Here is a 13409-nt window from a genome sequence, read left to right as displayed (position 1 = left end):
GAGGCGAAAGGCACTACATGTGTATTAGGCAATCAGGACATTAGCAGTGTTTCAGATATTTGGAGTTTGCAACGCGTAAGAGAGCATCTCATTTCCATTTCAATACTTATGTAATTACCTAAAACGTTTTAGAACAGTAGATCAAGAGAACTAGAGCTAATAGAATATTTGAATGTTTAGAAATCCGACGTCTCTTCTCAAATCTTCATCATTCGGCAAGATCGTTCATGGACAAGTTTGAATGTCTCTCTTGAACTATTTGAGAGCTTTTTACGGATATATAACGTATTTCCACAAATATGGAAATATGCATTCACCTTTGGGCGGAAATATGAGGAGAATGAGTTCCAGTTTCCAGGGTTTGCGGCAGGACACATTCCATATCATCAACGCAATGGCGTAAATCTATCGGAATCATACGGTAAGTTATTGTCATGTTTCGCGAAGCATTCTGCGAACAGAGTGTCAAAGACTAGTTATTCATTAACTGGCAGAGTCGGCGTATATACTTAGGCGTGTTGAACTCAACGGTAGAGTGCTAAGTGAAGGCCAATCGCCATGGTCTATCCGCCAGACAGCTGTATACCACAGACTGCACTTCAATGAGAATGATTCTGTGGAGTCCTTGCAAAACGTAAAATCAACATTCCTCCTCATCGCTCCCTCACACAATGCTGAACAGCGACTTCGCCAACAACTTGAACTTTCAAATAGATGCACCATCGTTTCATGCAATATACAGCGATTACTTGTTGCAGACAGCCTGAGAGGCTGGATGGATTATATGGCTTGGTTGGAGACGCAATTAAAGGAACAGGTGAGATCCAGCCCTTCCTGTTTAAATCCTAGCCTCCCAGAACGGTCCATTAAAATGCATAGATTTATGGTTTTCGGCTAACGATAAGTTACGGGGACAGTCCAATAAAATAGTGTTTGCCACAGTCGGAACAAGAGAGGAGCATCTCTCTCCGGTTATGGATTTTAACATCAATTTTATGGATCGACAAGCGCTTAAGCTCCTGGAAGATTCCATAACTGATCTACAAATAATTTTGCCAACTTGTTTAAGTACAGTGGCTCGAATTCGAGAGCAGTGCCAAAAGTGTTGCAACATGAACTATTCAAACACAAAGAAAAAATGCAACTGTGATCAAGTCCTTGTACAGTTTGATGAACATATTAAGGAGTTAGAACTGTACGTCATGAGAGTAGACGTTCTGAGAGACAAAGCGAAATGTATTGCACAATTAGTAAGATATTTTTTTCTCGATGAATATGAGACATAGCTGGCGATAGAGAGAGTTAATGCGCGTGTAGCTCTCGGACTTACTGAACTACGAAAACGCTGTTGCCTTGAGAAATGTAGCACATGAATCTCAGCAGGAGAGCAAATCGATGACTCAATTGACAGTAGGTCGACGAATCAGAGATACAGTAGGATGTACTGACTGCATTCCAGGAGAAAAGTACAAGAGACGCAGCCGCAGTGAAGGTCTTGACAATTATCGGTCTTATATATCTACCTACCACAATAGTCGCCGTGAGCACAATTTCTCCTCCAAACACGGCGCTTTATCTAACAATTCGAAGAGCTTTTTTTCTACCCAGTTTGTACATACTAACAATATGGGTAACATGGCTGTTTCTGCTAACGCCTGGCTTCTTGCCGCAATTGCTGTCCCGCTAACCATTATAACAATTGCTACGTGGTGGACTTGGACGCATTGCAAAATTTCTGTTCGTCCAAAAGTTTTCCGGCAGCTCAGATTCTCAAACTTCGAATTTCCCAAAATCAGAATACCCAGGGGAAAATTCCCCTTAAAACAACGGCTGGAGAATACGGAGATGCGACAGCTGGAAAATATGGAGAGCGGGGTGTCCCCACGAATTGGAATATCTCAACAAAGTACGATGTGTCAGTCTGAAATATCGCCACAGACCCTGTGCAACTCCAGACAAGAAACATGGCGGACATCACTTTTTCCTGTGGAAAAGCAAGAAGAGTAGACCGGGTCTTGTCTCGCTTACTCGCGTGCCAAAGGGGAGCGCGTTTGCTTATCCAAGCAACGTACGGACTTGTGATCAGTACTCTTATCAATATTAATACGATATGTTCAATACTGAAAGATATTGAAGATTGAAGATTTTTGAAGTAGAGGTGGTAAAAATAAGGTAAATGTATCGGTAAATGACTCTCCAACCTCCTTATATAGAAAGTAAAGATTACTAAATATCAGATTAGATCTTGCAAATTATCGCGCACAATATCGTCAATTTTGGCGATTTTTGCACCCCCCAGTGCACTCTACCCTTGATCAACGCCATGCCTCCCTTATCTACCAACATAATTGAAGACAACGATACATCCTCCTCTGCTATTTCTGAGCTTGATTCTGATCAGTTTACACACTCTGGTGGTGGCGACGACGACGCGTCGAGCGACTCTATACTAAATACACTAACTGTAAACACCCCGAAGTCGTCTCGTAAAAGGCGCTAGTTAGCTAACTGTATATTACTAGGGAGTACTAATATTGAACGTACGGAGTGCTTGAAGAGCCGGCTACTAAGTAATATTACCGTCGGAAGGAGGCTTATGGCGACGAATGTAGTATAAGAGGCTTCGGAGGCCTTGGCAGAATATAGAGAGCAGCCGACATCTACTACACCATGCCAAGACTGTACTATATTCAATATTCAATATCAATATCAATATCAATATCAATACGGCCTCATACTGATATTGAATATTGATAAGAGCACTGCTTGTGATCCATTTGTCAAAGGCATGTCACCGAAATCAGGCAAATGGTGAAAGGCTGATTTATGCCTTGGTCAACCTGAGCGGAGGCCTTCCTGAATTCGCCGCAGTATTGCAGTGCTGCTAAGGCTGTCTTTGAGGGACAAAGGCACAGGCTCACGCCCTAATGCGGGGCGTAAATTGAGGCTGTGTGGTACTCAACCCCACCGGAGCCTCTTGCACAGCCTAACAAGCTTTGACTTAAAAGTTGAGCCCACGGCTACTTGAGCGAGTCTTGTTAGATACTTAAGGACAAGGCAAGGCACGCCTTAAAGAGATACCTGTTGTTAACGTGAAATTCACGCCTGAGCCGGAAGAGTATTAATGTTGTTTTTCTCGTGTTTCAAGGTTTTGACTCATGCATTTCGTCATGAGGCAAATAGCCAATCCAAACAAAATGTGAACGCCATAAGCTATCCGGTCAACAATAACCGGGGCGCTGATTTGACAGAAGGCCAGCGCGGGGAGACGTCAGGCCCACCAAGAGCGAACGACACAGTAACACGACTACTTGCGGCAGGACCACTAAATCCTAACTTAGGAGATAGCGCACATCATCCGGTGAGTTCCCTTAAACCGGGAGAGGCTGTAGGTATTGATTTGATGAAATGTCAGACCCAGCAGATAACGACACTATTTTAGCCTACCAGGGATGATATCCTTCAAGAGCAGCAACCCCCTCCTAAAATATCCTTGCACTCTCTACAGGAACCCGTAGGCGTACAAATAGAGCCCCGGAAGTCGGTTTCAACTATCAGTGGCCTGTCACCGAAGTATTCATTCAAATACGACTCCGATTCGTCTTCATACACTAGTGGCAGTGAGACTTCTTCCAAACGATCCCGACGACGCCTGAGTACCATGAGTTCCGACGCCCCACTAAAAGACAAGCTGCACGAACATCGAATCGAATGCCCTATGGGGAGTGCAAAATTCATTGTCCCTGAATGCGCTCAAAAGTCGCTAATCAACGAATCCGTCGTCGAAAGTGCTATCCGTTCCGAACATCCCGACATAAACGATACTGAACTTGCCGATTACGTGCAAAATATTTGCCAAGATGCAAGACGATTATTTACTACCCTTGCATACATGAGAAAAGAAGGGGAAATATGTCGTTTTGTGCGCGATGGAGTCACTGATGACGACCTGCCCCTCCAAAGGAAGTTTGATAACGGCAACGACTACACACAATGGCGTTTGGAAGGAAAAAATGGTAAAAGAATTGAAGCTTTGGAAAGCTGGAAAACCCGGCATCGAGAAAAGTTTAGCAATACGCAATGTTTAATGACGTCTCCCGTCTTTGAACCCGGGAAACACTATGAGCTAGACAACAGCATTATCTTACCGTTCATCGCCTTCACACATGAGGAAGGGAAGGAGCTTGAATTTCGGGGAGGTGGTTACAGTGAGGTTTTAATTAAGTGTATCCACCCATCCCACCATACTTTCTGGGAGCGCTCTACGTCAACGGTACGTTGGCACTAATCATGCTTTTTGACCTGCCTGAACTAAGACTGTGTAGGAGAACCGCTTGGTCGCTGTCAAAAAACTTATCTCTCCGAACGAGAATGAATTTCGAAAGGAAGAAAAAATTCTCACAAGACTCGGCCCTATGAATCACCCGAACCTCATCCGGCTTCTTGCTACATTTCGACAGGAGAACAAATGGCACTTAATATTCCCGTATGCAGATGCCAACTTACTGAAATACTGGGAGCATAAGGAACCAATACCCAACTTTGATGAAACTACAGTATTATGGTCGTTGAAGCAGATGTACGGTATTGCGGACGGTTTGCGGCTGATCCACAACTTTAATGTAAACGGTACAGCTCCAGTGGAGGGTACAGATCAAGTCTGGGGGCAAGGAGAAGCAGTTAGGTTAACTGTACAACCGGGGGAAGAAAAATATGGACGACACGGAGATATGAAGCCAGAAAATATCCTCTGGTTTAAAGATGACCCAGAATCCCACGATCCAAATGGTGTTTTGAAGATTGCGGACTTCGGCTTAGGGAGGTTCCACGGTCGAGACTCGCGATCGCAGGTCAATCCAAGGAGCGTTTGTTGGTCGCCAACTTATGAGCCACCTGAGCTTAAGCTTGGTACGCCCGTGTCTCGCGCTTACGACTTCTGGAGCCTTGGCGGCTTGTATCTGGAATACATCAGTTGGCTCCTAGGAGGCTGGGCCGCGGTCATTGGCTTCTCAAACCGTCGAGCATTGGAATCGGCTGGAGCCCCACACTTCAGTGATGATAATTACTTTTCAATCACCTCTGGAGAGGAACAAGTCGCTCATGTCAGAGATGGGGTCAAGGCTTGGGTCAAAGAACTTCACCAACATGAGAAGTGCTCTGCCCTATTGCACGACTTTCTGGAATTAATCATGGAGAAGATGCTCGTCATCGATTCGAAAAAGCGAATTAAAGCGGCTGACTTGCAAAAGAGGATGAAAGATTTCGTGCGAAAAGCTGAGGAAGATAAGAAATACCTGCTCGAACCAAAACCATGGCCAAAAGATGCTACCAGTGACCGGTACAACTCCCCAATTCCATCGCACGAAAAACCGAAGAGAACTAATCCCAAGAGGTTGAATGTCACATTCAATCCGGAAACGACCACTCATCCTTCGAATAGGCCTCTCACACCATCTCCAACCAGATCCCCCACATGGCCAATTACCTAACGTATCCAGACAATAATGAACTTTAGACCAAGTGGCTTTGAATGTTTTAAAGCCCTAGTTGTCTAAGGTTCTTTAAGTTCTTCGATCCGAGTTATACGCGTCCTTAAGAGAGAATAACGCCGCATAAGATGGGCCGTGTAGGAGAGCTGGGGCCTGAGATCACTAAGTGGGCGCTCCAGTGGGACGCCTGCGCTACTTGACCTTTTTTCATGACGCTAATCATGAATTTTTGGCGTCAGTCGGTAGCCCATCCTGCGAGACGGTCTGAAAACATCGCACAGTGGGAGAATCGACTCTTTAGGGCCAAAGCAGGCACCGTTGATCGGAATAGACTGAAGAATTTTTGGCTTTGCTTCATGGCAAAAATTGCTATTGGTCCTTCAAGGGTATTTTTTTTCCGGCGTAATGGTAGTGAATAAGATGGCACGCAGCGATGCGACCCTGTTATTAGTTTGAGGTGAAGGAAGCGGTGTTCATAATGTTTAATAATATAGCAAGCTTTGTTGGGTTATACGAGCAGATATATTAACATGCGGAACGTTAGTCCCCCAACGCAAATTTTGACCCGAGTGTAATAAGCCAATTAGTTAACCCAAAGCTTTAATTTAGAGCTTTATTATATAAACTTTAATTAATATATATAGAGATAAGGTTTTCCAGGGGGAAACCCCCTGGGACCCCCCTATATAGAGCTTTTGCTTAATTTAGAAGTAGTAGTAAGATTAAGGCGCCTTGGTTACTGCTAGGTAAGGATCTATTACAGTAACTAAGGCACCCTACTTAAGCCGGGCCTAAAGAATATATTAGTTACGAATATAGTATATATTTAAACTATAAAGCTTTAATATAAAGCCCTTTACGTAGGATATAATATAGTAGATTATAATTCCAATTTAAAGCTTTATATATTAAATATTTTTAATACCTAATAACTATTAACCACGTCATTGCCTACCCAGTTTGGACGTATAACGACACAATAGCTTAGCGACAACACAATAGCTTGGCGCCAAGTAATAGAAGGGAGGAGAGAAAGGGGAGGAGATTAGGGGTGGCTCGGCTACTGTAAGAAGGTCGTAATATTAGTATAGTATTAAACTTTAAAAATTATATCCTAGGAGCTTAATTAACAACCCCTATATAAAACGTTAACAACGTTTAATTATAGAGCTTTAAACCGGCAGATCTTTTAGGAATGCCTATTATAAGTAGCTCTAAGTATAAAATCTAAAATATTTAGTAGTGGTATAAGTATAGGACAGGGTATATATTTGCGTTCCCAAATATTATCATATAATACAATTTTTGGGTAATAAAAACTAGCTGTTAATGTTACTTAACTAACACCTACCGGAGGTTCCTCCGTCCTTCCTATCTTCTCTTTTACCCGTCTCCTTATCCGATATTATCTATATCACTATATTAACTAATAGATCCCTTAGTAGGGACTAAGGAGTATTAAAGCACCTCTAGCTCTTATAAGGAAGAAGAAAAGAAGAGAGGAAGGTATAAAGGAGGGAGTATTTATAGACGGAAGGAGGCCTATAAGTATAGGAGATTAGGCAGCTATAATATAGCCATTAACGTTGCTTAACTAACACCTACTAGAGGCTCCTCCGTCCTTCCTATCTTCTCTCTCGCCCGTCTTCTTATCTAATGCTATCTATATCGCCATATTAATTAATAAGTCCCTTAGTAGGGACTAAGGAGGAGTATTAAAGCACCTCCAGCTCTTATAAGGAAGAAGAAAAGAAGAGAGGAAGGTATAAAGGAGGGAGTATTTATAGATAGGAGGAGGCCTGCAAGTATAGGAGGTTAGGCAGCTATAATATAGCTATTAACGTTGCTCAACTAATACCTACTAGAGGCTCCTCCGTCCTTCCTATCTTCTCTCTCGCCCGTCTCCTTATCTGATACTATCTATATCACTACGTCAACTAATAAGTCCCTTAGTAGGGACTAAGGAGGAGTATTAGAGCACCACCAGCTCTTATAAGGAAGAAGAAAGGAAGAGAGGAAAATATAGAAGGAGTATTTATAGACGGGAGGAAGCCCTACGAGTATGTGATTTGGTAAGTACTAATAGTATAAGATTCTCGTACAAGATGGGCTTAATTACTTACCAAAATATAGGGTATCTCTGTTACTATAGTGGCTACTATAGTAGTAAAGACGCCTTAAATATTTAATATAACTAACTACTAAGGCTATTAATAAGTGGAAGGTAGGCTACCGATATAGTGCAAACGATATAGTTATTAATATCGTTTATAGCCTATTTTTGCTTCTAGTATACGCGTAAATCGTCCTTATATTTGGCGTAGAGCTAGTTATAGGTAGTAAGCTAGTTTAAGTCTAGCTTTACTATTAATATAGCCGTAGGTAGTATATCCCTTAGTGTAGGCCAACTTAGTAGTTCTAGCTTTAGAAGATTTAGAAGATTATATTTCTTCTTAAATAGGTCGATATACTACTATACCTTATTAGTTTTAGCTATGTCTTAGATAATAAAGAACTATTAAATCTAATTAGATAGCTTATTAAGGATAAGGTTAATTTTTAATTTAGTAGGGGTTGTTATTTTTAGAATTTAATAGGTTAGAAAGGGTCTAGGTTAGGGTTTAGCTAGCGTCTTAGCAGAACCTTATTTAGACATTAATTTAATTCGTTAGTTTAGATTACTAAAATCCAAAATTTTATTATGGGGAGCGCGATTAATAACCCCTACTAACAGCTCTAACTATGTCTAATTTTTAATTTATAAATCGGCAGATTTATAGGTAATAGTTATTACAAGCAGCTCTAGGTGTAGTATATATAAAATCTTAACTATAGAGTAGAGAAGTCGTAGCTACTAATATACGGTCCTAAGTAGCATATATTCTCGGAGGTTACTATTAGTATACTCGCTTTATTAACGTGCACGAATATCACTTATAGTGGTACGTATACGGTGTTAAAGTTGGTAGTTGATTGTTATCTAAAAGTAAGGGGTTACTCTAAGGTTAGGTTAGCTAACCTCGCTATATAGTCTTATAACTACGTTATATAATTAACGTTCCGACACTAGAGCAACTCTAAAAAGAAGGCTAATCTATACTTTAAAGTTAAGCCTATTTTTAGACTATTCGTAGCATATACGTAATAGCGACTTTCTGCTAAATTCTGCCATATTACCAAATTCTGCCAAATTCTGCTATGTTACCGAATTCTGCCAAATTCTGCCATGCCGTTGAACCAGCTAATTAGGATTTTCCATCCCCAGAATAGAAAATCGCTATTGGTTTGCCCGCCACTAGCGCCTTAGTAGTTAGCTTTGTATAGTCTAAGCTTATTACACCTAGTTAAACCAAAGCCAACTCCGTTCGTTTAACCTACCCTATAGCCCATAATTTGACCTTTATTATAGCGTCCGCAGGGTTAATATCTCCATTAATATCAATTATTAAGCGTTTCTCTTGCGTAGTTCCTTATTAGACAAGATAGTCGTATAAAGACTTTAAATTAGTGTAGAGAATTGCAGACATTGCGAATATTGCGGATATTGTTAATATTGCGGATCTTGCGGATATTGCGGATATTGCGGATATTGCGGATCTTGCAGATATTGCAGATATCAGATACTGCGGATATTAGACACTAGTGTCTTAGCGGTATAAATAGGTAGGCGTGTATAAGGTATTATAGGTAGTCCTATAATACTATCTTAGCTATATTCTAGGAGCTCTTAGGGCTGCTAAAGGTAGCCTTCGGCTAGGCCTTAGCCACCCCCTATAAGCTCTTTAGGCTTACAGCCTCCTTCCTCCCCTATTAGTTCGTCTCTCTTTTTCTCCTATATAAGGGTATTGCCTACTCCCTACTATACACCTAGGCAATGCCTTATAGTTTATTTATTTATCCTACGCTAATAGAGTTATAGGCTTTAACTAGAAACCCCTCTGTATTAATACCCGTAGTACTTACGTACTGTTTAAATCCTTTATAGCTAAGGTTTTGGCCGTTTCGGTTACGGCTTTAGTTATTCTAGTTATAGTTCCGGCCTTAATCTTAACTATAGTAGCGGCAATTTATAAAGGTAGTATACGCTCCTTAACTAGGGTATTCCTTCTCCTATATAACGGTTGAAGATTATAACTTATTAATTAACTAAGACAAGTCTTCTTTAGGGTTTAAGACGGCAGTTCTATAGGTAGGAACTCCCTAGTAAGCCTTCTAGTTATCTATATAGATCTTTATAATTATGGCCACCTTTTTACTATATCTAGGTCTTTGCCTAGGTCCTTACTCTATACTAGGTATAGTTAGCCTAGGTAGTGTATATATATATAGCTGCTATAGTTGCTGCTCTCTCGACTATAGCAATTAGTTATAATTGGAGGATTAAGGACCAAGAGGGGTAGTAGGGGCAGCGGGGGCAGTAGGGGTAGTAGGGGCAGCGAGGGCAGCGATTGGGGTAGCTGGCGGTGCAGCGATTGGGATAACTAGTAGTGCGGTAGTTGGAATAGCTAGTAGAATTAATAGAGTAGCTAGTAGTAGGGTAGGAGCAGTTGCTGGAGGGAGGGTAGAGGTAGTTAGTGCAGCTTACCAGGGTATAGATATAATAGATAGTTAAGGTATTATAGGGGTAGGTATCTGCGTTCCGGGCGGTATTATAGCTATAGCTATAGCTATAGGCTAAACTAATTCTGGGCTAATAGCTAAACTGTTAAGAGTATGGTTTAGTCTATCCCTAGTAGTACTAGGGTAAAGATACCGGGCAGGAGGAGGACTAGGTAGGGTAGGAGTACTAAGGGGAGCAGTAGGGGTAGCAATTGGGGTAGCTAGCGGTGGGGGTAGTTGCGGCGGAGACTTTATAGGTGGTTATAGTAGTTGCGGTTAAGACTCTATAGGTAGTTGTAGTATTATAGGGGTAGGTATCTACGTTCTAGGCGGTGTTGTAGCTATAAGGGTAGTCGTCGGTTTGACGAAGTCGGGGTTAAGGTTAGTAGTACTAGGGTAAGGATATTAGGCAGGAGGAGGACTAGGTAAAGTAGTAGCAATTATTAGAGAAGAGGTAGTTACCGTAAGCAATAGTTGCTAATTCTGCGTAGAGGTAGGTTGTAATAGGGTATACTGCTATTAGGTAGTAGTTAGTGTAGTAGACCTAGGTAGTATTATAACTATAGCTATAGGCTGACCTAATATACCGTTATAAGCGTGGTTTAGCCTATCTTGTAGTGCTCTTAAAGCTAGTGGTTTTACTAACTCCCTAATAGTTTCTACGATCTCTTTATCTGTCTATTAATACAGCTCTTCTTCTTGTATAACTTTAAATAGTAGCTTAGATACAGTAACTCTGCTATTATATCTACCTATATAAACACCTCTTTTAAGGAGATATCTTTATAGCTTGGATCTAATATCTATACGTATCTTCTTAAAACTCTCTACTATAAACCCCTTAAACTACTCCTAAAAGATATACTATAAGTCGTTATCTATAAAGTCCCATATTAGGTATATTGTTGTCTCTATAAACTTTACTAGTTTGTCCTTTATAGCCTTATCTACATTAATTCCGTATCCGTATTTTCTAGCTATTACAGCCTATTCTTTCTCTATTAGTGCTATAGTTATAGATATAAGGGTAGGTATAAGGGTAGGTATAAGGGTAGGTATAAGGGTAGTCTTAAATAGAGGTTGAGATTGAGGTTAAGGTTGAGATTGAGGTTAAGGTCGAGGTTAAGAGTGTAAAGGTAAGGGTGTAAGGGTGTATATATGTCCCCTTAATGAGTCTACAGTTTTTGAAGACTAAAGACTAAAGACGATTCTTAGCAGAGATACGGTCCTCTAGGCGATCTGACGTGTTAACAGTTAAGTTAATACGTGGTTTTGAGCTTTAAGGGTCCTCTAGGCGATCTAACGCATTAGTGAGCTAATACGTGGTTTCAAGCTTTAAGGATAACGTAGCTCTCTCTAAGTAAAGATATAATTCTCTAGGCAATCTGACGCATTAGTAAGCTGATACGTAGTTTCGAGCTTTAAGGGTAACGTAGTTTTCTCCTTTAACTGAAATAGGGCGATAGCTCTGCGATCTGACGCGTTAGCAGTTAAGCCAATATATGGTTTTAAGCTTTACTATTACGTATTTCCTAATCTGTATATCTACTAATTAGTGTTAGTATAACTCTCTTTATTAACGTGCACGAATATTACTTATAGTGGTACGTATACGGTGTTGAAGTTAGTAGTTAATTGTTGTTTAGAAGTAAGGGGTTGCTCTAAGGTTAGGTTAGCTAACCTCGCTACGTGGTCTCGTAACTACGTTATATAATTAACGTTCCGATAGTTACGTAACTCCTTATATAAGCGACATTTCCGCCCTTTAAAAAAAACTTAAAAAATTCCAAAAATTAATTAACGCTATAGATAGTAGTAATATTAATCCGGCAAGACTGCTAATTCTCCCTATATACTATTATATATATATCTAACAGCTCTAAAAGCAGTAAGAAGGTAGAACAGATAGGGGGGTTAAAATTTAGAAAATTAGATTTCGTGGTTAAGCTATTTAAAAATTAGAAACCAAAACAAATACTATATTCTCTACTTACCTCCGAGCTAGTATATAATTTCCTATTTAGGAAAAGTCGTTTATAAGTAGTTGCTACTGCCTCTATACAAAATCTTCTTATTATACCTCTTTAGTCTTACTTATAGATAACTAAAATCGTTTTATATCGAACCTATATTTAAATATAAGCCCTAAAAGCTTCTTAACTCGTAAGATTACTATATAGGTTAGCCCGGCTATCTTATCCTTTTCCTTAATATCTAGAACTACCTAGTTAAGTATTAGGCCCTGGCTTTTATATATAATAAGAGCAAAAGCTAGAGTGATTAAAAATTAACGCTATAAGCAAGAGCCTCTTATACCCTCCTATTTATAAAGCATAGAAAATATAGGGACAACTTTCTTATTATCCTACTAAGTAAATAGGGCAGGTCCGTTGTACCTATCTATTGTAATTAGTAGTAACTAAGGCTAATCCTTTTTAATATCCGCGTGTCCCTTCTATACGACATCTTTAATTATACCAGTAGTACCGTTTACTAAGCCTAGTTTAACCCAGATATTCTATATTAGTATTACTTTCGCGCCAATATATAGGGCTAGATTCTCTATAGTATCGCACTAATTAGGAGTAACTTTCCGCGTACCTATACTAGTATTAACTAACTTAATAACTACCACTAACTGTAAAAGGTCGCGAAGCTAAATAGTGTTATACTTACCTATAGCAGCGCGCGTACTATATAGCTGAATTACATTATTAAAGCTCGCAACCTTATTAATAGATAGGCCCTACTTATACCTAGTTAAAGAAGCTTCTAGGTTAAATCACTTATAGAATTACTACATAGCTCCGTAAGGGCTGTCCTAAATATAAAGCTCTTAGCGTTATTACCGCCCTACTATATAACTTAATCTAGGACAGCTATTCGGTTAATCGCCTTATAGGCTTCCTTTTATAGCTAGCAAGCTTTAACGGCCTAGCGGGTAGATTACTATATAAGGCCGCCTGACCTATAGGGGGAAGCTAATAGAAATCGCCTACTAGCAAAATATTTAAGCCTCTAAAGTAGTTGTTATTATATATAGGGTAGATCTAACGAAGGCGGCCATTAATCTAGGCCAGATATACTTGCCTAATTATAGATTTCTTATTAAGGACAAGATAGTAAATATCCTTAAAAGCTTACTATAGAGGCGTAAGACTAATAGTAGGCAATTCCTTAAATAGGTAATTTACTGGCAACCTTAATAGATTATATATAGTTCTGCCGTTAATATTAAAGGCAGCTACCCTAGTAGGGGCCGCTTAAGCCAATAGCATTAGCTTATTATTAGCCCTTACTATATTATAGAGCGTAGTAGAA

General features: G+C 40.0%; 2 protein-coding genes across 2 annotated transcripts; both read left to right on the top strand.

Moving 5' to 3' along the window:
* Window positions 1–198: 198 nt before the first annotated feature.
* K441DRAFT_725057 (uncharacterized protein) lies at window positions 199–2238 on the top strand (the record flags this gene model as incomplete). The annotated part of the gene is made up of 6 exons (XM_067654115.1): window positions 199–421; window positions 495–817; window positions 918–1250; window positions 1318–1410; window positions 1460–1540; window positions 1591–2238. Coding segments are annotated over 6 exons (1470 nt in total), but the record flags the coding sequence as incomplete, so codon positions are not given.
* A 1423-nt stretch (window positions 2239–3661) lies between these two features.
* K441DRAFT_536956 (kinase-like protein) lies at window positions 3662–5489 on the top strand (the record flags this gene model as incomplete). Its single annotated transcript, XM_067642445.1, has 2 exons — window positions 3662–4273; window positions 4326–5489. The coding sequence occupies 2 exons, from the start codon at window positions 3662–3664 to the stop codon at window positions 5487–5489; spliced, it is 1776 nt and encodes a 591-aa protein (XP_067509237.1).
* Window positions 5490–13409: the final 7920 nt, after the last annotated feature.

This window comes from Cenococcum geophilum (assembly GCF_001692895.1).
Source record: "Cenococcum geophilum 1.58 unplaced genomic scaffold K441scaffold_3, whole genome shotgun sequence".
Classification (NCBI taxonomy): domain Eukaryota; kingdom Fungi; phylum Ascomycota; class Dothideomycetes; order Gloniales; family Gloniaceae; genus Cenococcum; species Cenococcum geophilum.
Note: the sequence above shows the minus strand (reverse complement) of the source record. Positions and strands in the feature narration are given on the sequence as shown.